Here is a 24502-nt window from a genome sequence, read left to right as displayed (position 1 = left end):
GCTTCGCACTCGTGTGCTACAATATGTAGAAATGAAGGAGGACGTATTCGTCTACGTTTTCTCCTGTAAATCATATGACTAAGAACGGAAGCGGCGTTGCATTCAAGCGGTCAGGCGAGCAGAGTATGTTCTGCTCTTGCATGCTGTCCAGTCTAGTGGTGTCGGGTTGGTTTCTAAACTGAAGTGCGCTTGCCTGTTAAATTTACGTAACAGCTAAGACGGCCATCTGTGGGAACCAGAGCCAAATATATATATAGTAGCATTTAACTGGACTGTCGGAAACAAAACGAGTATATTTCGCAGCATGCGGGATATGTAACATATTTATTATCTGACCAAGCTCCTTCGCATGCCAACTCGTAATATTGAGGAAAGCTCCAGTACCTTCAGTGACTTCTAAATCCAACTGAAGGTATCGTAACCACTACACTACGCAAACACGCTTTGGACAAAAGAGCTAAGCAGGGCAGAAGCATTCCCGCTACATCACCTGCTCATGAGGTCAGCACGGACACCAACGTGGCTCTACAAGTTCACATTCGACCTCGACGCCATCCCACATGACTCGTAAGAGTAAAAATAGGACATGGCAATATTTGTCCTGAACTTGTTACAGTTTCTAAAGAAAGTTTGTTCGAAACCCTTTAGCGTCCAGGACCTCCACTCGCCAAAGAGAACCACGCGTAGTTTCCGTGTGGATACTCAAAGGTTCAGATGGAGATTCACTGATCCGTGGCCTGCTAAAAAAAAAAGGACAAGTTCAAATCTTGTGCGATTCGCGCCAATATTTCCGCGCGCCGCAGCCAACCATGCCAGAGACGGAACAACCGGTCGTGAAATTAGGTCGCTTTCAAAGAGTGCTGCTTTCAAGTGATATCCACTTAGCCGGCGTGGCAGCTGTGCTTGTGGTGTAGTGGTTATCACATCCGCCTAACACGCGGAAGGTCCCAGGTTCGATCCCTGGCAGGCACACTTTTTTAGCCAAAAAATTGAGTATAACGTTTATTTACGTTTTTTTCTAGAATATATTACTTTCAGCACATTTTTTGGCAAGTAAGTGAGAGTGTATGATGTTAATCTATATTTTACCGGAATATATTTCACCAAGCACATTTTTACTTCTTTTCTGCGAAATGAGTGTCATAAAGTTTGTGGAGTATGTGATACGGAAGGAACGACGGTACAAGAAAAGCATAAATTTATAGTTGTGCGGGTACACATTACCACAGTGGTACAAAAATACATGCCCTGCTGTATGCTATACTTTGCGACAAGTTATCCTTAAGTTGGAGCGAAGGTCAAAGAGGCGCAGGATCTGCACATGTGAACGGCAGAAAACATTTCGACGGTGTAGTGTATACAGTTTAGTGTCATAATAGAAGTACATATATATTTTTTGGAGAACAAAACAGCGCGTTTTCCGCCGCACGCAGAGCCACTACGTCATAGACGCCATGTGAACATCAGAAAACGGATGCGATGATAGTTGGGGCCACCTAATAAATGAAAAAAAAAAAGGAAGACATTTTTGCGAAGAGAATCATAGCTGCCTCTTAATTAGCAAAGACTTCCAGCAATTGTTGAGTTTCCTTATGAATGAAGCTGCAGTTATTTAACCAAGGCAGATGAGAAAATTATCAGCAAACTTAAGCACTATATTTTGGTGCGGTATGAAGCCTGCGCTTAGCTTCCACAGTGCTGTGAAGAAATTTTTGCGCCAATTGTTCGTTAGACAGCTGTGCTTGTGGTGTAGTGGTTATCACATCCGCCTAACACGCGGAAGGTCCCAGGTTCGATCCCTGGCAGACACAAGAGCATTTCTTTTTTTACAGTTTCAATATACGTCTTTAAACAAAGACTCATTCGTGAGAGCTCTGTACAGCTGTGCTTGTGGTGTAGTGGTTATCACATCCGCCTAACACGCGGAAGGTCCCAGGTTCGATCCCTGGCAGGCACAAGAGCATTTCTTTTTTTTACAGTTTCAATATACGTCAATAAACAAAAACTCATTCGTGAGAGCTCTGTACAGCTGTGCTTGTGGTGTAGTGGTTATCACATCCGCCTAACACGCGGAAGGACCCAGGTTCGATCCCTGGCAGGCACAAGAGTATTTCTTTTTTACAGTTTCAATATACGTCAATAAACAAAAACTCATTCGTGAGAGCTCTGTACAGCTGTGCTTGTGGTGTAGTGGTTGTCACATCCGCCTAACACGCGGAAGGTCCCAGGTTCGATCTCTGGCAGGCACAAGAGCATTTCTTTTTTTACAGTTTCAGTATACGTCTTTAAACAAAGACTCATTCGTGAGAGCTCTGTACAGCTGTGCTTGTGGTGTAGTGGTTATCACATCCGCCTAACACGCGGAAGGTCCCAGGTTCGATCCCTGGCAGGCACAAGAGCATTTATTTTTTACAGTTTCAATATACGTCAATAAACAAAAACTCATTCGTGAGAGCTCTGTACAGCTGTGCTTGTGGTGTAGTGGTTATCACATCCGCCTAACACGCGGAAGGTCCCAGGTTCGATCCCTGGCAGGCACAAGAGCATTTCTTTTTTACAGTTTCAATATACGTCTTTAAACAAAGACTCATTCGTGAGAGCTCTGTACAGCTGTGCTTGCGGTGTAGTGTTTATCACATCCGCCTAACACGCGGAAGGTCCCAGGTTCGATCCCTGGCAGGCACAAGAGCATTTCTTTTTTTACGGTATCAATATACGTCAATAAACAAAAACTCATTCGTGAGAGCTCTGTACAGCTGTGCTTGTGGTGTAGTGGTTATCACATCCGCCTAACACGCGGAAGGTCCCAGGTTCGATCCCTGGCAGGCACAAGAGCATTTCTTTTTTACAGTTTCAATATACGTCTTTAAACAAAGACTCATTCGTGAGAGCTCTGTACAGCTGTGCTTGCGGTGTAGTGGTTATCACATCCGCCTAACACGCGGAAGGTCCCAGGTTCGATCCCTGGCAGGCACAAGAGCATTTCTTTTTTTACGGTATCAATATACGTCGTTGAACAAAGACTCATTCGTGAGAGCTCTGCACAGCTGTGCTTGTGGTGTAGTGGTTATCACATCCGCCTAACACGCGGAAGGTCCCAGGTTCGATCCCTGGCAGGCACAAGAGCATTTCTTTTTTGCAGTTTCAATATACGTCAATAAACAAAAACTCATTCGTGAGAGCTCTGTACAGCTGTGCTTGTGGTGTAGTGGTTATCACATCCGCCTAACACGCGGAAGGTCCCAGGTTCGATCCCTGGCAGGCACAAGAGCATTTCTTTTTTACAGTTTCAATATACGTCTTTAAACAAAGACTCATTCGTGAGAGCTCTGTACAGCTGTACTTGTGGTGTAGTGGTTATCACATCCGCCTAACACACGGAAGGTCCCAGGTTCGATCCCTGGCAGGCACAAGAGCATTTCTTTTTTACAGTTTCAATATACGTCTTTAAACAAAGACTCATTCGTGAGGGCTCTGTACAGCTGTGCTTGTGGTGTAGTGGTTATCACATCCGCCTAACACGCGGAAGGCCCCAGGTTCGATCCCTGGCAGGCACAAGAGCATTCCTTTTTTACAGTTTCAATATACGTCTTTAAACAAAGACTCAGTCGTGAGAGCTCTGTACAGCTGTGCTTGTGGTGTAGTGGTTATCACATCCGCCTAACACGCGGAAGGTCCCAGGTTCGATCCCTGGCAGGCACACTCGTTTTCATTTTGTTGCTTGACAATGCTTTTACTTAGTCTTTGCAGCGAAACTTACGTTCTTAACGGAAAAAAATGTTTTGAACACGTCTTCTAATTAAGATAAATTTTCGTGAACACACAGGGTTGCTAGGCTGTTTGGGTTGTGTTCATGTATGCAATAAAGTGTTCATGAAGTGTTCAAGGAGGAATGCTACCGTACTGCCTTACCGTATTTGCGTACCGTATATTTCCATAAGTTGCAAAAACGTCCTGTTTTTATAACGCTGTGTACTACCGACGTCATCATGCTATTTCTCGCTTCTCTCTAACCAGAGCTCGAACAACCGGTCTATATACGCTGGCGTCACCTTCCGTAACTTAAGGGGAGACGCGGGTCGAAAAGTCGCGTTTTTTTTCCAAATTTCACCTTTTCTGTTTTTTGTTGCTTTATCATCTTTATACATTATATTTTGACATCTGAAAATATCACAGCGAAATAAGCATCAGAAGTCAGTGAAAAACGCGTCTGAGTGAGCGGCAGTGACGCGCGGCATCACGAAATTTACACAAAACGGGCTGCTGTTCGCGTGCTCGCGGGGCCGCGAAGAGAGCTGTCCGCCATATTGCGGCCGCTGGCTCGTGTAGAGTTGTCCTTACTCTCCACGATCCCGGTTCTTGAAGTCTCGTACGTTCACGAAAAATCTAAAAAAAAAGCAACAAAAACAGTCTTTTCCCGCCGTTTCAAACCGCGCGCCACTAACGCAGGGCCGCCATTGGCTGACAGCACCCGTGTTTTCTTGCCGTAGTTCGCTTCACTGTTTTCCGGAGTTATTTTTCGCTGTTTTCGTGCGATGGCAAGCCCGAAAAAGGCCGTTGCCGACCATCGGAAATACAGAAGTAAGAACAAGTTCAGAGGGAAGCGGCGGAGGACGTACAAGAAAGCCACCGCCAACGAAAATGTCCGCGACGGGCCAGCGGCCGGTAGGCCTAACATCGACCACGGCAACGTCGACCATGGCAACTGCGACGACGAGATCAACGCTGCAGTGAATTTTGTGAGTGCATCGCAGAAAAAGATCGCGTTATTCGAAAACGACGTCAGGCCGAATGCCGATCGTGCCGAAAGCGTAGTGCTGTGCGAGTTGGGTGCATTGACGGCCGTCGTCGCAGGCGCGGCATGCCCCGTTTGTCACGAGAGTAAACTCGCAGTTCGGGCACCGAATAAAAAGCGGAAAGGCCTTTCGGCGTTTCTGGAGCTACACTGCGAGAATGCGGAGTGCTCGGAGAGCATCCTTTCGTCCGCGTACTCGTCGAAGCGGGTCGCGTCAGATGGCGGCCGCGGTGCAAGCAGAAGCTACGACAGCGGGAGTTCGCGTGACGCCTTTGCCGTGAACCTGAAAGTGGTGCTTGCAGCGCGTGCCGTCGGTATCGGGCATGAGCAACTTTCACGATTTTGTGCAGTAGTTGGATTGCCAAACCCTATGCACCATAAGACCTTCCATGCTATCGGCAAAAAGATTCACAGTGCGGCAGTGAAGGCTGTCTGTGAAAACATGCAAAGGGCACGCAGCGTCACCAAAGAGGTGGCTGGTAACAGTGACGTGCCAGTCATGTTTGACGGCACATGGCAAAAAAGAGGCCACAAAAGCCACAATGGTGTGGGAACTGTAGTGTCCTTGGACACTGGTTTGTGCCTGGACTATGAAGTGCTTTCCAACTTCTGCCTGGCGTGCAGTTTGCATAACGACATGGGAGGCGATGAAGAAACATGGCAGGCGTTTCATCATCCCGTTTGTGAGAAGAATTGCGACTGTTCTTCGCATGCCATGGAGGCCGAAGCTGCAGTGCGCATTTGGCAGAGGACTGTGGACTATGAGACACCCCTGCGGTTCACCATCTTCCTAAGCGATGGAGACAGCAAGGCCTACAACGGGGTCTGTGATGCCAACGTGTACCCTGACACTCCAATTGAAAAAGAGGAGTGCACCAACCACGTGGCGAAACGTCTGGGCACCGGCCTGCGGAAGCTGCCAACGCCACTTCCACGAGGGGAGAAGCTGAAGGAGACCACCATCCAGAAGCTTCAAACTTACTTTCAGGTGGCCATTGTGAACAATCGGGGAAATGTCCACAAGATGTACACTGCCATATGGGCCTCATGTTTGCACTCGTGCTCAACAGACGGTGCTGGAAGTCACAAGTTCTGTCCTGCAGGCCCAGACTCGTGGTGCAAGCACCGACGTGCTGAGGCGCAGGGCCAGCCTGCACCGTGCCACACCCCCCTCCTGACCAAGGCCCAGGGTTTGGCAGTCCTCCCAATCTACAAGCGTCTCACAGATGCGAAGCTGCTTGCCCGGTGCCTCCACGGCAAGACACAGAACGCGGCCGAGTCCCTGAACAGCAAAATATGGCTGCTGTGTCCAAAGACCCGGTTTGCTTCCCGGACTGCTGTGGAAACAGCCACAGCCATTGCAGTCCTGTGGTTCAACCGGGGCCACGCGAGCTTTGAAAAGGTGCTGGAAGAGCTTGGGGTGCTTCCTTCGGAGGCCCTGGTTACCCTCAGCGACCGCCGAGACAGCATGCGCATGCACAAGATGAATGTGCGTCAGACCGCTGAGGCGAGGGCACACCGTCGCAGTGCAGCCAAGAGGGCCCGGGTGGAAGAGTCCTGCCGCACCAGCCGGGAAGGGAAAACCTACGGTGCTGGAGAGTTTTAGACAACTGATATTCCCTCTGGACATGTGTGTATGTGTTCAGCACAAGTTTCGTGCTACTGCGTTTTTCATTTTTGTAAATACAGACTTTCAAACTTTCAAACGCGTTTTTCTCATTTCGCAATTTTGGCCAATTTGCATTTTTTGCGGGAAGTGTTTCGGGCACTTAGAATGGTCATACGACGACGAAATTTGGCACACACATTGAGGAGAGTGCGTAGGGTGCCGATATCTACTTGAATCAGCACAACCTATCAGCTGTAAATATCTATTAATAAATTTAATGGTGGTCGAGTGGAAAAAAAAGGGTAGTTTGCTACACAGATGTTTTTTTTCATAGTTTCAAAGTTGGAGCACAATTTCTAGCTAGATATCGGCACTCTATGGCTAATAGGGAGCAAAAGGAGCCATTGAACAACTCTCTGCATGAACATTTAGTATGCGCGAAAGTTCCCGGAAAACTTATCAAGTTTCACCATTACTTGAAACACAACTCCCAAACTATTGCACTTATGTAAAAACTGATTACAGATTTGGAATCAGGAGGAAAAACTGCATCAGTGGTCCAATTTCTGAAGCTCTAAGTTGAATAACAAAAAAAAAGTGCTTTCGAGGAGCGTCTCCCCTTAATAGAACGCATAAAGACTACGTAGTGCGTTTTCTTGGCGCTACGAGACTCTCGGTATGCGATGATGACCGATTCGTTCGCCCTCGTCCTCGCAGTGCCGCACCGCGAAAGGAGAAAGCAAGTATTCAAGGTAGTCTGGAGGGCAGCTTTGTATTACAAGCCGTGCAGTGCACTGCAGTCCTTGATTCGGAAAGGACGTTACCTTTCACCGCTCCCCATCGAATGTCTGTGTGCACTGATATCTCAATTTATGCGCGCTCTTTCTGGCTGTGTGTGAGTGGCTTATATCTCATCGGCCGTCGATGCACGTGACTTCGACGGCACAGTGCCACTTCAGACCTTGACGCTGCTGCGAGGTCATCGTCTTATACCACCTGAATATAGCGGCATGAGGGGTGATTCATGTAGCATGAAAGGGGTGATTCATATAGGGCATGCTCTTGCCGATTGCTGGAGCGTGTATTAATTAAGTTTATTTGCAGTCCTTGCCTTAAGAGCACCTCGTAAGGGCCGGCGTTCTGCTCTGCCTCGAAAACATCCGCATTATTACGGCTTGATTATTTTCCTTAAGAGCTCAATGCTTGTTCGACTAGCTATTTAATACACGATAAGGGCTGTTACTTGAGGGAGAACTTAACTATACAACAGCACTAAGCGAACTTAACTCGTCTAAGTGCGCTACGTCACGACACACCATTTTGTTTTTAGGGTCATTATCTTCGAGTTAGTGAGAAGGAAAGAAGTGGTTCTTGCGAGGGTTGCGTGGAACGCCTCGTGTTACACAACGGACAGGTATGTTAAAGCAACCACCAGTGCGAGGAGAGTCCACGAGGAAACGACATTGAGTGCGATTCAAAAAGTAATCAAGCAATCATCAGGAGATGAAAAAAAAATGTAGCCTATTATGTCGCCCTTTCAGGGCTTTCGTTACTTCCCCCGTCGTTACTGGTAGGATGCCGAATTCCTCTGGGCTATTAATGCTTCTAACGATATGATCCTGGTTGTTTCGGCTTCGCTGCTTATGTACTGAAAAGCCGAATACTGAAGTGGTCCGCAGTCCGTGTCCAACAACGGCGAACTGACCCTTCACACGCAGGAGTGATGTTCGCAGCCAGTCATGACGCTCTTGAACTTCTTGTGCATTTTTATTTGGGGTATGTAGGTGGCGTCTCGTATTTCGACAAACCCTTATCAGATCACTGATTCGGTCACTACCACCCTCTTTAGTATACACGCATTTGCTTACAGGAGAACGGTGATTGGGGCTATAGCTATGTTAAAGTGCATTTTTAAAAAGAGTTCGCGGCGCAGACACAGACATGTTCACAAAGAAGGTTCCCCTCCTCTTTGCCTTCCGTTTTTCAATGAGTCGCCTTTCCTTCAGTGCTTACGTGCTTGCGCTGCAAACTTTTTTTAAAACTGCTATTGGTTACTCCACCACATTTCTTTGTTTGGTTCTGGCTAACTGGCTTATCACTCAGAAGCTTTCCTTTGGGATTGTTGCTCTATTCTTTTAACTTGGTATGAGCCCATTATGCCTATCGGTGGTACTGGTTACATCCATTTTATTTTGTTATTGTTATTTTCTAGGCGATAAAACAAGGTATAGTGACGAGGGGGGGGAGGCAAGTATTACCCTTCGCCCACCCACGTCATAGATCGACTTCGAAATAAATGGAGCTCCGCATTGGATGCAAAGACGAAAATGAAGACATGAAGTTCTTTCCACAAGGAATAACTGAAGAAAAAGACGGGAAGACCTGGAGTTTAGCCGGTTAAAGGCCTGCTATCGGTCATCGGCTTTCAAGAGCGAAGATACTAAGTAAACGCTTCTTTGAATGCAACACCAGGGGCCCCTGGTCGAAATTATTGTCAAGCATGCCTAGACAAAACTTATAAGGTAGCGGCTTGGGATAGTTGGTCATATGTCATGACGAGTGCTATAACACTGCGCATTAGAAAGTGGTGTGTACAATCGAATAAACGGTAGGGGACAGGATCTGTCCCCCCCCCCCCCCCATTTTTTTTAGATGATTAGGGAGAAAATTTTCCGTGCCCCTTCCCTTTCCTTTTGCGCACGCTTAAAGGAACACTAAAGTCAAGCAACAATTTGTGTCAGAGTTAACGCTCGATGTATGACAATATCTAAAAAGACAATATTATCAACATGAGTGCTCTACTTGACGAGAAATTAAGGTAAATGCACGATAACACATGCGCCACTAGTAGGACATTTTCGGATTGATCCCGATGACGTCAGATTTACCACCCACAATTAATGAGTAGTAATCAAGGTAGCTGCATTGAATTAAAAACCTTCCGTGCACCAAGAGACGTGATCAAATGCTGCCCCGCCGCGGTGGTCTAGTGGCTAAGCTACTATGCTGCTGACCCGCAGGTCACGGGATCGAATCCCGGCTGCGGCGGCTGCATTTCCGATGGAGGCGGAAATGTTGTAGGCCCGTGTGCTCAGATTTGGGTGCACGTTAAAGAACCCCAGGTTTCTATTTGATTCGTCGAAAAAATAACCGCCGGACGTAACTATGGGGAACGGCGCGAGTGGTTCATAAGTTCAGTTTTCACCTGGCTCGACTGTGTGCGCACTTGTGTGTGTGCGTATGTGTCTGTGTGTGCGCATGCCCAGCTGTGCTTACATGGCCGACCCATCTGGGCTGGTTCTACCACGCATGGGTGCCCTTTCACAACAAAGCACACCACCACACTTTGTCATCAGTGCAAGAAAACCATTGCGAAACTTTCTGGTGCTTTTGCCGTCTTGCAGAAGCTGGAAGTCAACACATAATTGTCTCTTCCCCTTCTTCTCCTTGCCTGGTACGATACGTAGCTACCTAAAGGTAGCACATACAGTAACTCTACGTCAAAATCGTCAAATCTCTAGCACTGGTTCCCCTGAGCTTTGCGCCACTGGTACATGCTCGCTCGGCTGTTTTTGTCGTTGTTGTTGCTGCTGCTGCTGCTGATTGTTGTTGTTGTCGTCGTCGTTGTTGTTGCTGCTGCTGCTGCTGCTGCTGTTGTTGTTGTTGTTGTTGTTGTTGTTGTTGTTGTTGTTGCTGCTGCTGCTGTTGTTGTTGTTGTTGTTGTTGTTGTTGTTGTTGTTGTTGTTGTTGTTGTTGTTGTTGTTGTTGTTGTTGTTGTTGTTGTTGTTGTTGTTGTTCGCATGCTACATATGATGACTGGCTTAACCGTCAACGATTAGGTGTTGCATACGCACCTCACTTCTTATTATGCCGCATAAAGAAAGAACGTCCTCGCACTGCGACAACTGTGATCATGTCGATGCGTCACAGGAGCATATTCTTATAGAATGTCTGCATTCCGCAATATGATCAACAACGCTTGAATCAGCTTGATTGCTTGAATCAGCTCGACAAACGACCATTTACGATTGGAAAAGTACTTGAACCGTGACCACATTCCGGTAATCAAAGGCGCGCAGTGAGCGCCCTCTGTGTTTATTTAAGGCACAATTTTTATTAACTGTCTTTAGTTCATATTATACCTTGGCACTTTTTGTACGGGCTATATCCGTAATGTGATCGCGATATATGAACTTGACTACATGCTGTGCTAGTTTATACATTATGAACCCTTTAGCGTGTATCTATGTGCATATATTGCCCCGCCGTGGTGGTCATGGCTAAGGTACTCAGCTGCTGACCCGCAGGGCGCTGGTTCGAATCCCGGCTGCGGCGGCTGCATTTCCGATGGAGGCGGAAATGTAGTAGGCCCGTGTGCTCAGATTTTGGTGCACGTTAAAGAACCCCAGGTGGTCTAAATTTCCGGAGCCCTCCACTACGGCGTCTCTCATAATCATATAGTGGTTTTGGGACGTTAAACCCCACATATCAAATCAAATCTATGTGCATAAGGACTCTGATTATTTTTTACTTCTTTTATTCTTAATATTTCGTATTTTCGTGTTTATTTTGTAAATTACTGTCATGATGTTGGGATAGCTGACTCTAACGTAGCCTGCCTTCCTATATTTGCTTAATATAAATTTAAAAAAGAATAAACTTCGTTGTTACGATGCCTTACAAGAAATCTTCCTGGGGTAAATCACGGGAGAAAATTTCAACAGATATACATGATGCGGAACGTATAGCTAACGTTAAAGGAAAACTGTGCTTTAAAGCGTTATCCAATAGGAGAGGTAGCATTTTTCTTTCATGGTTTAACTAGAATGACGTAGCTGCAAATGTGATAGAGACTACATTCGAGTTGCGCTTAGAAACTAACTTTGCCATGCAACGTACGCTTATACTATCGGCTGTTCATTTTCATTTTTTTTATTTCATTCGATAGCATGATTGAAATATTGTTATCAATTTAATTAAACAAAACGAAAAAGCCGCTAACGCACAACGTGTGTTCCCCTCGTGATTCTTCTGGATTGACGCCACTTGAAATTTCGAGGCAAATACTGGATATAATCTTGCATGTATATAATCTTGCAGATGTAGAGAGCTTACTGTGCACCCCCCCCCCTTTTTTTTTTCTTGGGTGACTAGCAGGGGCACCCCCCCCCCCCCCTATCCGTGCGCACACCTATTATGCACACAGGTAAATGCGCGGTGGCCACATTACATAGTTGAGATTAACGAAAAAAAAAACTGATCAAAACAGTTCACACAATTCGTAGAAGAAACATCGGGTGGTCTTATACAGTAAGATAGAAAAAAAGGTGAAAAAGCTAACGGGAGTTGCGCCCTATATTTGCGTGCATTTTCCACTAAGAAAGTGCACCTGCCTATACGGCGCAAATATCAACCCTCGGCAAGAACGATTTGATAATAACAAATGCCCTGAAGTTCTGCTGGCTATATGTGTAGAACGTTTAAGATGGCTGCCTTTTTTCGTCCCCTACTGGAACCTATCAATGGCAAGCTTCGTGGAATAAAGACGGTGCAAGGAGATTGGCAATGGCGTTTTTTTTAAGGTTTTTGTCATGCAGCGCCCGCACAGAAGCCGGAATAGCTTATTGGGTAAATTATAGGGGTGATATAGTTCTCACACATTTTCGCGGAGTCGGTTACACTTATTTTGTAATGATTTCCTTCGTTTCTGCTCAGGTCACGTTGTTCGGGTATCGATATATAGTTCCCCTGAGGAGCGGATATATCAGCAGCAACAAGAACTTTTGTGTTAGTGGGACGCCAAGAACTGTGTGATAGAAATTAAAGTACATAGTGATAGTTCCTATATCGTGCATGAAGGCATAGCGAGATGGGCTGCCTTTCAATGAAGTGCAGTCAGCGATGGCACGTAGTCGGGGTACATGCAGTGCGAGCTCGTTTATTTAAGCAATCTCAAGCACAATAGGCTCTGAGAAATAAAAAGCTATTTCCATATCGTTATACTTCATAAAAAAAAAACGTAGTCGTTTTATTATCCTGACTTCCCAGTCGGGCTTCTTTCTCCGCGAGCCAGGGACGTAATTATTAAAAAACTCACCTAGACAGCAGACTTACGCAACCTTGCTTATTCAATAACCAGTTTTAGCCGATGCAGTTTCCTTCGAGCAGTTGCAATTGTAATGTCATTTGCCTGTCATTGTATAGCATATACTTTAAAAGGTCGCCCATATATGAATTATCAGCCTCGAATTGCAGGCATATCACTGAGTCTCTGACGCGACAGCTTTGAAGACACAAGGGCGGCAGTTTCACATACCCATCTGCTTTAACAAGAAATTCAGAATGGCAAAACTCAGCCCCTCTTCTTTTCAAAAGAAGAGAATTAAAGCTTAATTTCCTTATTTCTAAACTTTATATTCGTTGCATTCGCGTTCATTTGAAAGCATCGAGGTAAAAACTCTTCGCAATGTCAGATAATAGCTTATTGCTTACAAACAGAGCTGCCTGCATTTATTTGGCGCCTTTCAAAAATATTCATACATATGACTCACTGCGTATTCCTTTCATTAAAAAAGTACAATTTAGAAATAGTAGCATTGCTGCAAAAAAAAATCCTGTGGTTGATAAGGCAAACGGAGAATGTGATAAAAACGAATTCTTTAGTCCAACATCATTTTTGCCGAGGCGTACATAATTACAGCAATTCCAACAATGTTTTACACTTATGACGTATCATGCGTTTGCTGCATGCATCACAAAGGTATAATGACCACTAATTTTATCTTCATATTATATACAGTTATATAGCAATGATGGCCCCACCGCGGTGGTCTAGTGGCTAAGGTACTCGGCTGTTGACCCGCAGGTCACGGGATCAAATTCCGGCTGCAGCGGCTGCATTTCCGATGGAGGTGGAAATGTTGAAGACCCGTGTGCTCAGATTTGGGTGCACGTTAAAGAACCCAAGGTGGTCGAAATTTCTTGAGCCCTCCACTACGGCGTCTCTCATAATCATATGATGGTTTTGGTACGTTAAACCCCACGTGTCAATCATATATAGCAATGATGGTTTTATTTTCTCCAGCCCTCCCATGGAAATGCATCTGAGTGGTTGGGGGGCTACGAAAAAAAATATGAAGGGGTTGAAAAATAAAAACGAATATATTGTGATTGGCTGACATGTTCCGCAATAGCGCCGTTTAACACTTCTATGCCGATCCCCTAAGCAACCTTCATAGCTTAGCCTTGTTCAGCCGCCTTATCCGTTACTGATGTAACGTAGATAATTGTTTTTATCAGTGTTGATTGCTTCTTCCACCACATTGCATGAACGAACACCAAAGCCATAACAAAAAAAATGCGCGTGCGCGTGTGTGCATACTTGTGTGTGTGCGTGTGCGCATACATGTGTGTGCGTGTGCGTATGTGCCTGTGTGCGCACATGCCCAGCTGTGCTTGCATGGCCGACCAATCTGGGCTGATTCTACTATGCATCGGTGCCCTTTCACTACGAAGCACACCACCACACTTTGTCATCAGCGCAAGAAAACCATTGCGAAACTTTTCGGTACTTTTGCCGTCTTGCAGAAGCGGGAAGTCAACACATCATTGTCTCTTCACTTTCTTCTTCTTGCCTTATACGATGCCTTTTTGATCTTACACTTTCAAACACGAATTATCACTAATTCTGTAATCCAGTTAGAATGTTTTTTGTGGAATGCCCAACTCACACGGGATATCGTTATCAATAACTTTCTGTAAAATAGTCTTCGGGGGAGGTCATGCCAAAACTTATAACGAACGTCTCGGATCAATAAACATTAAGGTGGCGTGTGAGTTGCGGAATGTGTGAATAAAATTGAGAACAAACGCAAGCTAATACAAGGCTGGCGGTAATGCTGAAGATGAGCAGATAGGAGCGTATAGATAGGCAATCACTGACGGAACTTGATCAGACAAGAAATATATTTTCCGTTTGTCGATCACTCGTACCCAGACTCACTAAATGTTTGCTCAATCTTATTCACTCGCTGTCAAACTCACGGGGTGCTTTGAGTCTGGATGAGTCTGAGTGGGCCGACTCGTGGGTGATGTTGCCGACCCTACGTCAGCATTAGCGCTACCCGTGAGTGTTTCGCCGCGTTGTTTCCCAGCAAACGTACTTCGCCGCAGTACTTCTAACGCAGTGAAACTAGCGCCACAGGAGAACAAAGACGAAATGTATCACACACTCACAGTGAAATTAAAGTTGCATACTGCCACCGTCTGACACATTTATCTCCTACAACGGTAGCTATAAATGCCCCTCGTCCCCCTGGTTGACTTTTCTATAACATAAAGCTTATTCGGAGAGGAACAAGGGTGAAGGCAGAAGTGGCGATACGGGAAAATGGCGCTCACCGATTTTTTTGGGGCGAAGCTCCTTAAGGCGTGGGTCTGTCCATCCACGGCGTATGTACGTAGCCACCTCTAGTTTAGTTCTTGCTTTACTTACTAGATGGCGTTGCTACCTTTAGTTTAGTTCTTGGACTGGCGGGGGAGCGTTCGGAGTTGCCCGATGGATAAGGCCGCAGAGCGGCGAGCGCGCAAGGTGGCGGCAGCTAGCGGGTGCTCGCAGACAGAATCCCGATGTGCGAGCCGGCGAGGCAGAAGCGCTCCGTGAAGCTGCGCGACGACGCTTCCAAGATTCCAGCGTTCAAGAACGAGAGGCCCAAGCGTCACGGCAACGGCGCGAGGACCCTGCCGTACATGTACACACAGTGTTTCTCACGTCTTTCTTGATGATGTAGTGGGCGAACTTTCACTGAACAGTTACGGTTTTACCGATGATTTCCCCGCAGGAGCTTCGCCCACTCATCATCATTCACCCCGTAGATATGCTGTGATTTTTTTTCTTTCTATGGCACCTCTAAGCAGTGCTTCTGTACTTCAGGCCTCTCAAACACCGCCGAAGTTGCTATAAAGATATGTTGACGGTCGATTTCCTTGTGCATCTACAGGTTTGGTCAATGAATTCCCTATTAGCAAATACCTGTAGCTTGTAGGTGGAGCCACGCTGCGACCGAATTTTGTAATGAGCGACGAACAGGTAAAGAAGAAGGAAATATTAAGAAATAATATTTAAGGTTCAAATGATTATATGATTAAGAAAACAAGTGTTATTTAAAAGCATTTATGGTTCGCAAAACTTCTAATTCTGCACCATTTTGCAAGCCTCACATTTCGCAAGCCCCGCATACCCTCGGCCCTTGTTAGAACAGCCTTCCTCTTGCCTCAGACTGCAATTGGCTCACTTCGACAACATTGCAAGTGCATTTCACATCCTTAAGAGGTGTGTTCTACTCCGGCCTGGCAGACGGAACTGTTGCTTCAGAAGTCCAGATGCTGCTGCTGCGGTACAAAGCCAATCATATGGTGCAGGTGCAGCTAGGTGAAGCCCGCTTGCAGCGTCATCTCCTCGTCTCTTTGTTCTTCAATTGATTGCACTTAACATGTTATATCGCACTTAAAATTAGTTGCGTAGTCATCTAAGAGCCTTACAAGTGCTCACATAGCGCCAGTCACGTCGCCAATAAGGCTCCTTATCATGTCAGTACTTGTGGACTGACATTGCATTCGTAATTGACAGCCGGGATGTGGTGCTCGCACTGCAATCAATGCTGAAAGGCATGCAATATCATTGGGTTTAACAGGCCAATAAAAATTCTACGAACATGTTCAATAAATGTTGCCAACTTATGAATGCTTTGTGAATCGAAATAAATATCAAACTTTGGCTTTCTCGCAAGATGTTTCTTATTGCAGTAAAGCCACATATACAGGCGTCTGAAGCAAACGTGCAGACGTTGCAATCGCATCGCCCTGTTGATGGATATACGTATACTATATAAGACAAGTTGGAAATATGAGCTCGATTCGGAATCATGCCGGTGCAACATTTTGATCTGTCGAAAACTGCTTGCCATTGGCTTGCTGGCATCGCCAATCGTGGGCGGCCCGTTATGACTTGTTGCTGCGTCTTCTGACAAACTGCATCTTTTGAACTACTTTGTGAAGAGCAACACGAAAACATCACGACACGCGTCCCTTTTCTGCCACGACTGCAGCTTGCATGCAAGAAATCTGCACTTGTGTACACAAACTGGCTGATTTAGAGCGGTTAGCGGTACAGACGCCAACCAGTCGTTATAGCGGACATAATACTAGCGAAGGCGGCCGACCAATGAGGACCGTTTCGATAACGTTTTATTATTTTGTTTTCTGAGCAAGGCAGTACCAGAGAGAGCGCATCCTACCAATTTAGCTGCTTTCACTCGGGTGGCACGGCAACGACCAATGACGGAGACTATAGCAGCAGGGTCGATACTGGTGGCGACGCCCCACTCTGCAAGCCCGCCTTTTGGCAATGCTGGCTTCTCGGAAGGAAGATCTGAGAGAGCATCGTGTCTCTGGCGCAGTAAGCAATATGCATATAGGACGTACAGTTCGCTTCGTTTTGTTACTATATCGACGCACGCCAGGTGTCACAGGAAAGATGGCTTTTGTAATTTGTCAAGAACGAATTTATGGAACGTGTGAGTAATGTTTACCTGGAACTGCTGTTATTAATTTTAGTGGAGCCGTGAAAAAGACTATGTAGCCATTTCGGCTGTTCCTGACGCATTTCACCTTTGCAAAAACAACATGAGTTGCTGTACTTTATTTTGCTATACTTAGTCCCGAAATACTAACAACTTTTTTGCTGATGTCATAAGCGTGACATAGCGTATTAAGGAACCCAGTCAAAAGATTTATCGTCACTGAATTGGTCGAGTGTTGCAAAAATGTGGACTTTTTATTTGTGACCCTCTTATTAATGTTGAAACAGCTAAACGAAATAAGCAGATTCGAGCCCCTTTGGATTCACTCAAGCGATAGAATATGATGGCAACCCTCTTATCAGTGGTGGATCCAGGGTATGGCCAGGGGGCTGGCTTAAGTAGTTTACAATATTACCACCCCGAAATTTGTAATTTTCTATGGGTGTATGCTTTACGCGCATGAATACAAACATACGCACGAACATTAAAAAAAATGCTCTTCTCCCCCCCCCCCCCCAAAGGGCGGTACCAGCAAAAAGCCCAGGAGCCCCCCCCCCCTTCCCCCGCAGAAAGATACTTGCAAAAGCACTTACCCATGTTGAAGAGACATGGATTGCAAACATGGACAGAAAAGTCCAGACATAAGAAACGCCAACTAACGACTGAAAAGTTGCGCAGTGGCTGGAAAGAAGCTGGATGTAAAAATTACCTCGCATGCCCAGGTAATAGGCGGTACTTAGTAATCGGCACACGTGGTGATCTGTTTGAGAGATCGCAATTCAAAATTTTTGAATTCTTCTTTGCAAGTATTCAGTGGTTGGATAACACACGCGTTATCACTATTGTTGACAAGCCATGAGCTCAACCAGGAGACGGGTTTCTTCACGTTTGCGCCTGTACAAAACTGCGCGTCTATCGAAGTTCGGCTTGCATTTGCACTCTCGGCAATTTAAAGATGGATTACGTGGTGAGCCTCCGGTCACCGATCGCTTATGTTTCATTAATCTCTATTTGACATGGCGACCCGTTTGTCCTACGTAGAAGCAGCCGCCGCTAAACGAAGTCTTATACACAACACCTGTACGGCAATCAGTGAATTTGTTGGTGTGTTTTACTAAACAATTGCTAGTCCGTTTTTAGATGCGGAAGCATCTTATACTCGCGCCTTGTAGTGCGCCGTCCGCGCCGTCCGCACCGCTTCTCGAACATTCGACAGCTGACGCGCGCGCATGCGCCGTCGCGCCGTCGCCCACTCTTCCACCATCTGTGCATCCCTTCCTCCTCTACACACCGCGCGCGCTTCACTCCTCCACCATCTGTGCACCCTTCCTCCTCTACACACCGCGTTCGACATCTACAATTCTCCTGATTCTCCAGTGGACGCGCATGTGGCGTCGCGCTTCGAGAACATTCAACAGCTGACAGTGCATGCGCCGTCGCGCTGTATATATACTCAAGGTCGGCGCTCGCTCAGTTGCCGCTCGTCGGTTGGTTTGTACGGCGCGTCGACGTCCAAGGTCGCGGTGAAATGAATTCCAACGAATCCACAAACACAATGATCGACGTCCCTTCGACCAGCGCCGCCCTTTCGCATACGTGTGTACGTGTTCACTCATTTAACACCCCCTCCTACAACCACGTTAACCAATTTAGCCATCGACCCAAGTAAGTCGCAATTTAACACCCCATTTCACAACCACGTTAACCAATTTAGCCATCGACCCAAGTAAGTCGCACTTTAACACCCCGTTAACCAATTATATGCTCCGCATCCTCCTCAGTGTTCCCCCGAGGGAAGCTGCGGGCAATTTTTTATTTGTCTATTACCCACGTATGTCACTAAGTTCGCGTCGGGAATGACCCTGCTGGCATTTCCTGCGCCAGGTTTTTCTGGATTTACAGCGCGGAATTGAAAACCTATTTTTTTTTTAAATACAAATGTCCTGATACTTGCGACAATTCACAGTAGGTGAACATTTCTTAAGCACTTACCGGGTTCAAATCAACAGTCAGGACGTGCCATTCAAAGGTAACAATGTGTTAATGCCGGCCAGATTGCCGATTACCAGAGATAACCCAAAGAGAGGTCTGTTACTGTTTGACCCGCAGGTTGCGGCATCGAATCCCGGCTGTGGCGGCTGCATTTCCGATGGAGGCGAAAATGTTGCAGGCCCGTGTGCTCAGATTTGGGTGCACGTTAAAGAACCCCCAGGTGGTAGAAATTTCTGGAGCCCTCCACTACGACGTCTCTCATAATCATATGGTGGTTTTGGGACGTTAAACCCCACACATCAATTAATCTGTTACTGTTTGACACATTTTTCGACAAACAATGACAAAGAAATAAAACAGTATTCTCTGGCTGTCTATGGACCGAGTACTTGCAAAACTAAGGTTCAGACAACGCACGATGGAATGGAAAACCGGACAGACAAGCCTGGAACTATCAACGGTGCAGTTTCATGACGACTCGTCTCAACTCATGCCTGTAGCCTAGTAGGCAGGTTTGAAATTCACATAAAGGGAGGGGGGGGGGGGGGGGTGTTCTACCAATGACAAACATTAAAATTGGTGTTATTCACCTATTTTTGTGGTGACAATGGCAGCGCGTGTGATAGCGGAGGCTTATTACGTCGAGAAAGCAGATTGCATGGTGATCGTGTACAGATTCACAGATTGATTGCCTTGCCGCTGATAGCTATGCGCTGCCATTCTTGTTGTTTCAAGCGATACTTTTGAGGCCATTAGCTCACGCGTGCACTTTCAATAAAACAGGAACGAGTACTCTGCCGATGATAGCCAGATCCGTCGTTTCTAGTTCGTGTTTTAGTTTCAAAAAAAAAAAAAACGTCATATATCTATCGACAATCCGCATTTCAATATCGAATAGATTCCAACGCAAAAGCGTTAAAAAGCTCGTTCTGCAGAAGCTCCAGTGTCGGCGGAGTCATTAACGGGTGCCCTTTTTGTGCCTTGTCGGTGAAGTTGTCTTGCATTTACGATCTCGCTTTCCATAGTTTCGCCGTCGACCGAGAAGCGAAGCCAGGCTAATTAATGATCGAGAAGGCAATACGAACATGCTCCAATCATGCTATCGCATTCTACTCTTGAAAGAGAAGCTCGAGCATCCTCCAGTTTTTTTTTTTTTTAGAAAAATAACTGAATTAAAGTGTTCCTGAAACAACGCGTGCATTGTGAAGCTGCTCATTTAGAGAAATAAATAGATGATTCCGCTATTTAAAAGCCATTCAAGATGTGTCTATGTTGTCAACGAACGTACTTTATGAGTCCGCTTCCGACAGACCCTGGCTGGCCTATGTTCCTGAATGCCACAGTTTGTCCTGCATTCATGAGGCACAGAACAAACGCGCGTCTGTTTCAGTAGCAAGCACATCAAAAATTCATCGCTTCAGCACATAATCTTTTACTGCCCAAACGAATTCTCATGACCTTTATGATTATCTCTAATGTATGGTAGTAAACATAGTGCTAAAGTATGAGCATTTTTTTTTTCAGATACGTCTCTTTTGCTAGTTATTTGTGGGTTCGAATGCATCAACATAATCTTGTTTCAAAAAACGCGCCAAAACAATATTGGTCTTCGTTATAGTAACACTATATGTGTGCAACTGTACGGTATTTCTTGCATCAATTATTATGTTTAAACGTTCTTAATATTGAAGTTTTTCATAAAATTGCGTCTGGGTTTTTTTTTGCGTAACAATATTTTAACTTTAATCGTGCCGGCAACTGGCAACGCTGGCATGCTCATCGGCTTGCTTAGGCTTGCTACCAGAGGGCAGGGGTGTTGTGCTTCTAAAAGTGTTCTGGTGCTCTCCGTTTCAAAGTGCGACAGTTTATATGATCCAAAATGTCATATAACTACGTCGTGACGGCCCACAAGCCGACTGGCGTGTCTGCCTGCGCTACAGGTCAGTGAAAAGAACGCTGTGTTCTGTCGTAGCATGCTGCGCAGCTTTGCCGCGATGCTTGCCGCTGCCACCTCGCTTCATCAGAGAGCACATGCCTCGAGTCTTGGCACTGCAGAAGCGCGTTGTATCGTTGTTAGACATCGTGTACGCTCCAGAATTCTCACAGTTACTTACTCTGAATGTAGCCGTCTCCCGGTGAGGTTGGTGCGCTCACATCGAGCGCTATTTGCCGCGTCGAGAATAACGCCGTCGCCACTGTTCAGCGATGTTTACTGCGTGTGCCCCGTCGGTATGCCGCTTAGCTTGGCGTTTCTTCGCCCCTGCTTCGCTATTCGCCCGTAACCAGTTGGAATTATGACGGAATTGCTTCGGGCCTGCTGCTGGTTTCATTTTGCACCGCACCAGTTGAGTGCGAGATAGTTCAGCCGTCAGGGTGGGACTAGCCGCGCGCTTGGCCTCCGACACCGCCAAGACCGCTCGCCAGGCGTTTTCAGGGTGGTGTTGTTGACTGTCTCACTTTTACGAGGCTACGTTCAGCGCTGCTAAAACGAAACTTGGTGTGGTGCTCACTTTAAGCCGTGCACACAGTGGGCACATTGCTTTTGAACGCCCGGGTGTGACAAGCGTGCACGTGTTTGTTTCAGGCAACTTCACGTCACCGGATGATATCAACCTTATCCTCGCCAAAAACACTCGCATCGAGATTTATGTCGTTTCCCCAGAAGGCCTCAGACCTGTCAAAGAGATCGGCATTTATGGGAGGATAAGTATTATGAAGCTTTTCAGACCGCCGGTAAGCTCTAAATCTTGTTCCCTATCACCCACATGAACAGCTTGTGGGCCTCTGGCGCGTCAGATGTGTTGCTTAGACAGAGAAACTTGGCCTAAGTTGAACCTGTCAAAATCTGCGAGCTTTTTGTTTTTTTGGCAACAATACATCAAATTTTATTCCTGTCATTACCGAAACGAGCACGTTATTGTCGAAAGCCCTGTCAAATTTCAGAAAGAAACCATGAAAATTAGGCCTTTATAGGTATAACGAAGGAAACGTGCGTTTGTGTTTAAAAAACATTCAATATCTTGTGTGTAAACTATGCAGTAAGCACATACATATAGTAAGCTATTCAGTAAGTTTATGAATGTAATGATTCACTTTTGCTTGTTTTTTTCGTGAAGGGGGAGAAGAAAGACCAAATGTTTTTCTTGACGGCGAAGTACAATGCGGCAATACTGGAATGTGTCCACTACGGGGACAGCATCGAAATTATCACCAGAGCACACGGCAACATTGCTGTGAGTTTCTAATGGAATCCTTGTTTGCTGCAATGCTAAAAATTTGTGCTATTATTTTCAGCATGCTAACTTTCTGTGGTTTGCTTGTCAGGCTTTTCATAGCGCATTTCTTGAAAATGTCTGTAGCGGAAACTTCAGTCTTAACATGAAGTACATGCTGTGTACATTGAATTACCAGAACTAAATAATGGTTGCACCTTTCTGTGCTTGCTTCCCTTAGCTCATTTCTGACTCCTTGGCAAGTTGTCTTCACTTAAGCTCACATACTGTAGGGTGCACACAATGCCCCTCAGCCTTGAGTAGCTCTGGAAAGCATTACACACTCAAACTTGCGTACGAAGGGTCACATACCCTTCATATGCCTGAAATAAAACTTTGGCTACCTCCCCCCCCTCCCCACCCCACTCCTCTGGCTAATAACGTGCCACGGTGGCCTAGAGGTTATGGTGCTCAACTGCAGACTCGAACGTCGCGGAAACAAAGCCCGGCCGCAGCAGTTGCATTTGTGATGGAGACAAAAATGCTTGGAACCCATGTGCTTAAGGGTCCCTGCAACACTTTTTGAGCCCAAGAACGCGCGAGCCAAATAATATAGCACAGCAGGTGGCCTGGAATTCACAATAAATGATCAAATTCAGCTAGAAGTTGCTTTCTTTTCTCTCGACAAAGAACGGAAGACCCTCAAGAATCACTCGTAGGAGGCCATATGTCAGCCATTGGCTGATTTGAACATGGCGCGCCCGGTCTTTACTGGGATGTCGGCGGGAGGCAGCGACTTGTCCACGCGTGCGATCACACTGAAAAAGCCATGTATTTGAAATAGAAAAAAGTGCCCAAAGTCACGTGGCGTATTTTTTTGCCCCTGCCATTCTTCTCTGCTTAGCTTCCAGCGCTTTCGTCGGTACGAGGGAATGCGATTGCAGCGTGCAATAAATCTTTTTAACTTTGCTTGTACTGGATGGATTCTTAAAATTTTTGCGGCGTTGAATTCATGAGGCGATAAGTTCTTATAGTGAGTCCATGTCATGGTTACCTGCAAAAGTGTTCCAGGGTTTTTTTAATATAAGTGCATGTTGAAGAACCCTAGGAGGTTGCTATTTTCGGAGCCCTCCACTACGGCATCCCTCATAATCATATTGTGGTTTGAGATGTTAAATCCAACAATTATTCTTTGGTTAATTTTGTGAGCCAACAGTCGCAAACGTTGTCAGGAGAATAAATGCCTCGGGGTTTATTGGTGAAGCAGCGTATGCATAATAAAGATAACGGGGTTCTATCTCTGACATAAGGAGGCCAGAAACAGTTTGGATAATTTTGATCAAATAGTTTGAGCCAGTAGAGCAAGTCTAAAGGATCATATGCAGACTGATTTTAAGCCTTCTATGTAAACAGGGTAATTTATTACAAGACTGAAAATGGCTAATTGCTACTGCTAGCAGCGACCCACCAAATAAGTTCTTAGCCGCCCACTTCCACTATGCATTGTATTATTCCACCATAAGCAGCACCATCGACCAATCTGATCAGATACATTCTATCACTGACTAGGGAAAGTGGAAAGCAAAGTTTAACTTGATGTTAATGAAAAGGTTTCCTATCAGTGTTACATAAAACATGAAACTAAGGACATGTAGAGAAGCATCAACCAAATATCTGTCAAAATCCATGTGACGGCTGTGAGCAATGCAACAAAGATCAGCGTTGCTGGAACACCAAATCCCATTTGCGCAGCTGCTTCGACAATGAACTTTTAGTGGTGTTTGCATGACAGCAGCTACTCTGTGCCGGAACTGATGTGATGCCTGTTATATATAATGTAAAGTGATATGTTTTGTTCGATAAAGCGGCATAAAATATTTCTGAAGGCCTTGCAGTAGACTTTTCAGACATTCCTGAGCACTCTGTTATTAGTTTGTCTATCATTAATACAGGTTCCAAACATGCCTGGCAGTTTCTAAATTTACCAAATTGAGCAAACGACCAAGTGAGCTGTCGCACGGCAACTACTTTGATCAGTTGTGCTGTTGTCGCACTGTTTTTTACTCATGTGTGGTTTGCTTTTAATGGCGACATAGAAGGCTGTTCCATTTAATTCCTTGGTTTTCCATATTTTTTTAAATAATGCAAATTCTAGCAGTTTGCTGTACTCGGCAATGGCAGTAGGAAACAGCTTCCAGAAACCTTTATTTCTTACATTATGGTATGAAGCAAATATGCACTAGCTCCCGCTCAGCTTTATTAAGTATAAAACATGCAAAAGGAGGCTGTAGACAAAGTAGTGGTAAAAGGGATA

At 45.7% G+C, this 24502-nt stretch overlaps 2 protein-coding genes and 15 non-coding genes across 17 annotated transcripts in view; 16 read left to right on the top strand and 1 right to left on the bottom strand.

The window, feature by feature from the left end:
- LOC142796483 (uncharacterized) overlaps window positions 1–4814 on the bottom strand; it is a 122388-nt gene extending 117574 nt beyond the window's left edge. The window contains exon 1 of the mRNA XM_075887238.1: window positions 4779–4814. The gene's annotated coding sequence lies outside the window, so the exon portion shown is untranslated. The remainder of the gene's footprint in view (window positions 1–4778) is intronic.
- TRNAV-AAC (transfer RNA valine (anticodon AAC)) lies at window positions 900–972 on the top strand. Its single transcript has one exon. It is a non-coding gene; the product is annotated as a tRNA-Val (tRNA).
- On the top strand, window positions 1739–1811 carry TRNAV-AAC (transfer RNA valine (anticodon AAC)). Its single transcript has one exon. It is a non-coding gene; the product is annotated as a tRNA-Val (tRNA).
- TRNAV-AAC (transfer RNA valine (anticodon AAC)) lies at window positions 1885–1957 on the top strand. Its single transcript has one exon. It is a non-coding gene; the product is annotated as a tRNA-Val (tRNA).
- On the top strand, window positions 2032–2104 carry TRNAV-AAC (transfer RNA valine (anticodon AAC)). The gene has a single exon. It is a non-coding gene; the product is annotated as a tRNA-Val (tRNA).
- On the top strand, window positions 2177–2249 carry TRNAV-AAC (transfer RNA valine (anticodon AAC)). Its single transcript has one exon. It is a non-coding gene; the product is annotated as a tRNA-Val (tRNA).
- TRNAV-AAC (transfer RNA valine (anticodon AAC)) lies at window positions 2323–2395 on the top strand. The gene has a single exon. It is a non-coding gene; the product is annotated as a tRNA-Val (tRNA).
- TRNAV-AAC (transfer RNA valine (anticodon AAC)) lies at window positions 2468–2540 on the top strand. The gene has a single exon. It is a non-coding gene; the product is annotated as a tRNA-Val (tRNA).
- Window positions 2613–2685, top strand: TRNAV-AAC (transfer RNA valine (anticodon AAC)). Its single transcript has one exon. It is a non-coding gene; the product is annotated as a tRNA-Val (tRNA).
- Window positions 2759–2831, top strand: TRNAV-AAC (transfer RNA valine (anticodon AAC)). Its single transcript has one exon. It is a non-coding gene; the product is annotated as a tRNA-Val (tRNA).
- Window positions 2904–2976, top strand: TRNAV-AAC (transfer RNA valine (anticodon AAC)). The gene has a single exon. It is a non-coding gene; the product is annotated as a tRNA-Val (tRNA).
- Window positions 3050–3122, top strand: TRNAV-AAC (transfer RNA valine (anticodon AAC)). The gene has a single exon. It is a non-coding gene; the product is annotated as a tRNA-Val (tRNA).
- Window positions 3195–3267, top strand: TRNAV-AAC (transfer RNA valine (anticodon AAC)). The gene has a single exon. It is a non-coding gene; the product is annotated as a tRNA-Val (tRNA).
- Window positions 3340–3412, top strand: TRNAV-AAC (transfer RNA valine (anticodon AAC)). The gene has a single exon. It is a non-coding gene; the product is annotated as a tRNA-Val (tRNA).
- Window positions 3485–3557, top strand: TRNAV-AAC (transfer RNA valine (anticodon AAC)). The gene has a single exon. It is a non-coding gene; the product is annotated as a tRNA-Val (tRNA).
- Window positions 3630–3702, top strand: TRNAV-AAC (transfer RNA valine (anticodon AAC)). The gene has a single exon. It is a non-coding gene; the product is annotated as a tRNA-Val (tRNA).
- A 15949-nt stretch (window positions 4815–20763) lies between the features above and the next one.
- Window positions 20764–24502, top strand: part of pic (DNA damage-binding protein pic) — a 47654-nt gene continuing 43915 nt past the window's right edge. The window contains exons 1-3 of the mRNA XM_075887237.1: window positions 20764–20916; window positions 21561–21709; window positions 22093–22209. Coding sequence (XP_075743352.1) covers window positions 20856–20916; window positions 21561–21709; window positions 22093–22209 — 327 coding nt within the window. The 5' untranslated portion in view covers window positions 20764–20855. The remainder of the gene's footprint in view (window positions 20917–21560; window positions 21710–22092; window positions 22210–24502) is intronic.

The sequence above is a fragment of the Rhipicephalus microplus genome, chromosome 2 (assembly GCF_043290135.1).
Source record: "Rhipicephalus microplus isolate Deutch F79 chromosome 2, USDA_Rmic, whole genome shotgun sequence".
Lineage (NCBI taxonomy): Eukaryota > Metazoa > Arthropoda > Arachnida > Ixodida > Ixodidae > Rhipicephalus > Rhipicephalus microplus.
This window is presented reverse-complemented; position numbering and strand designations above follow the sequence as displayed.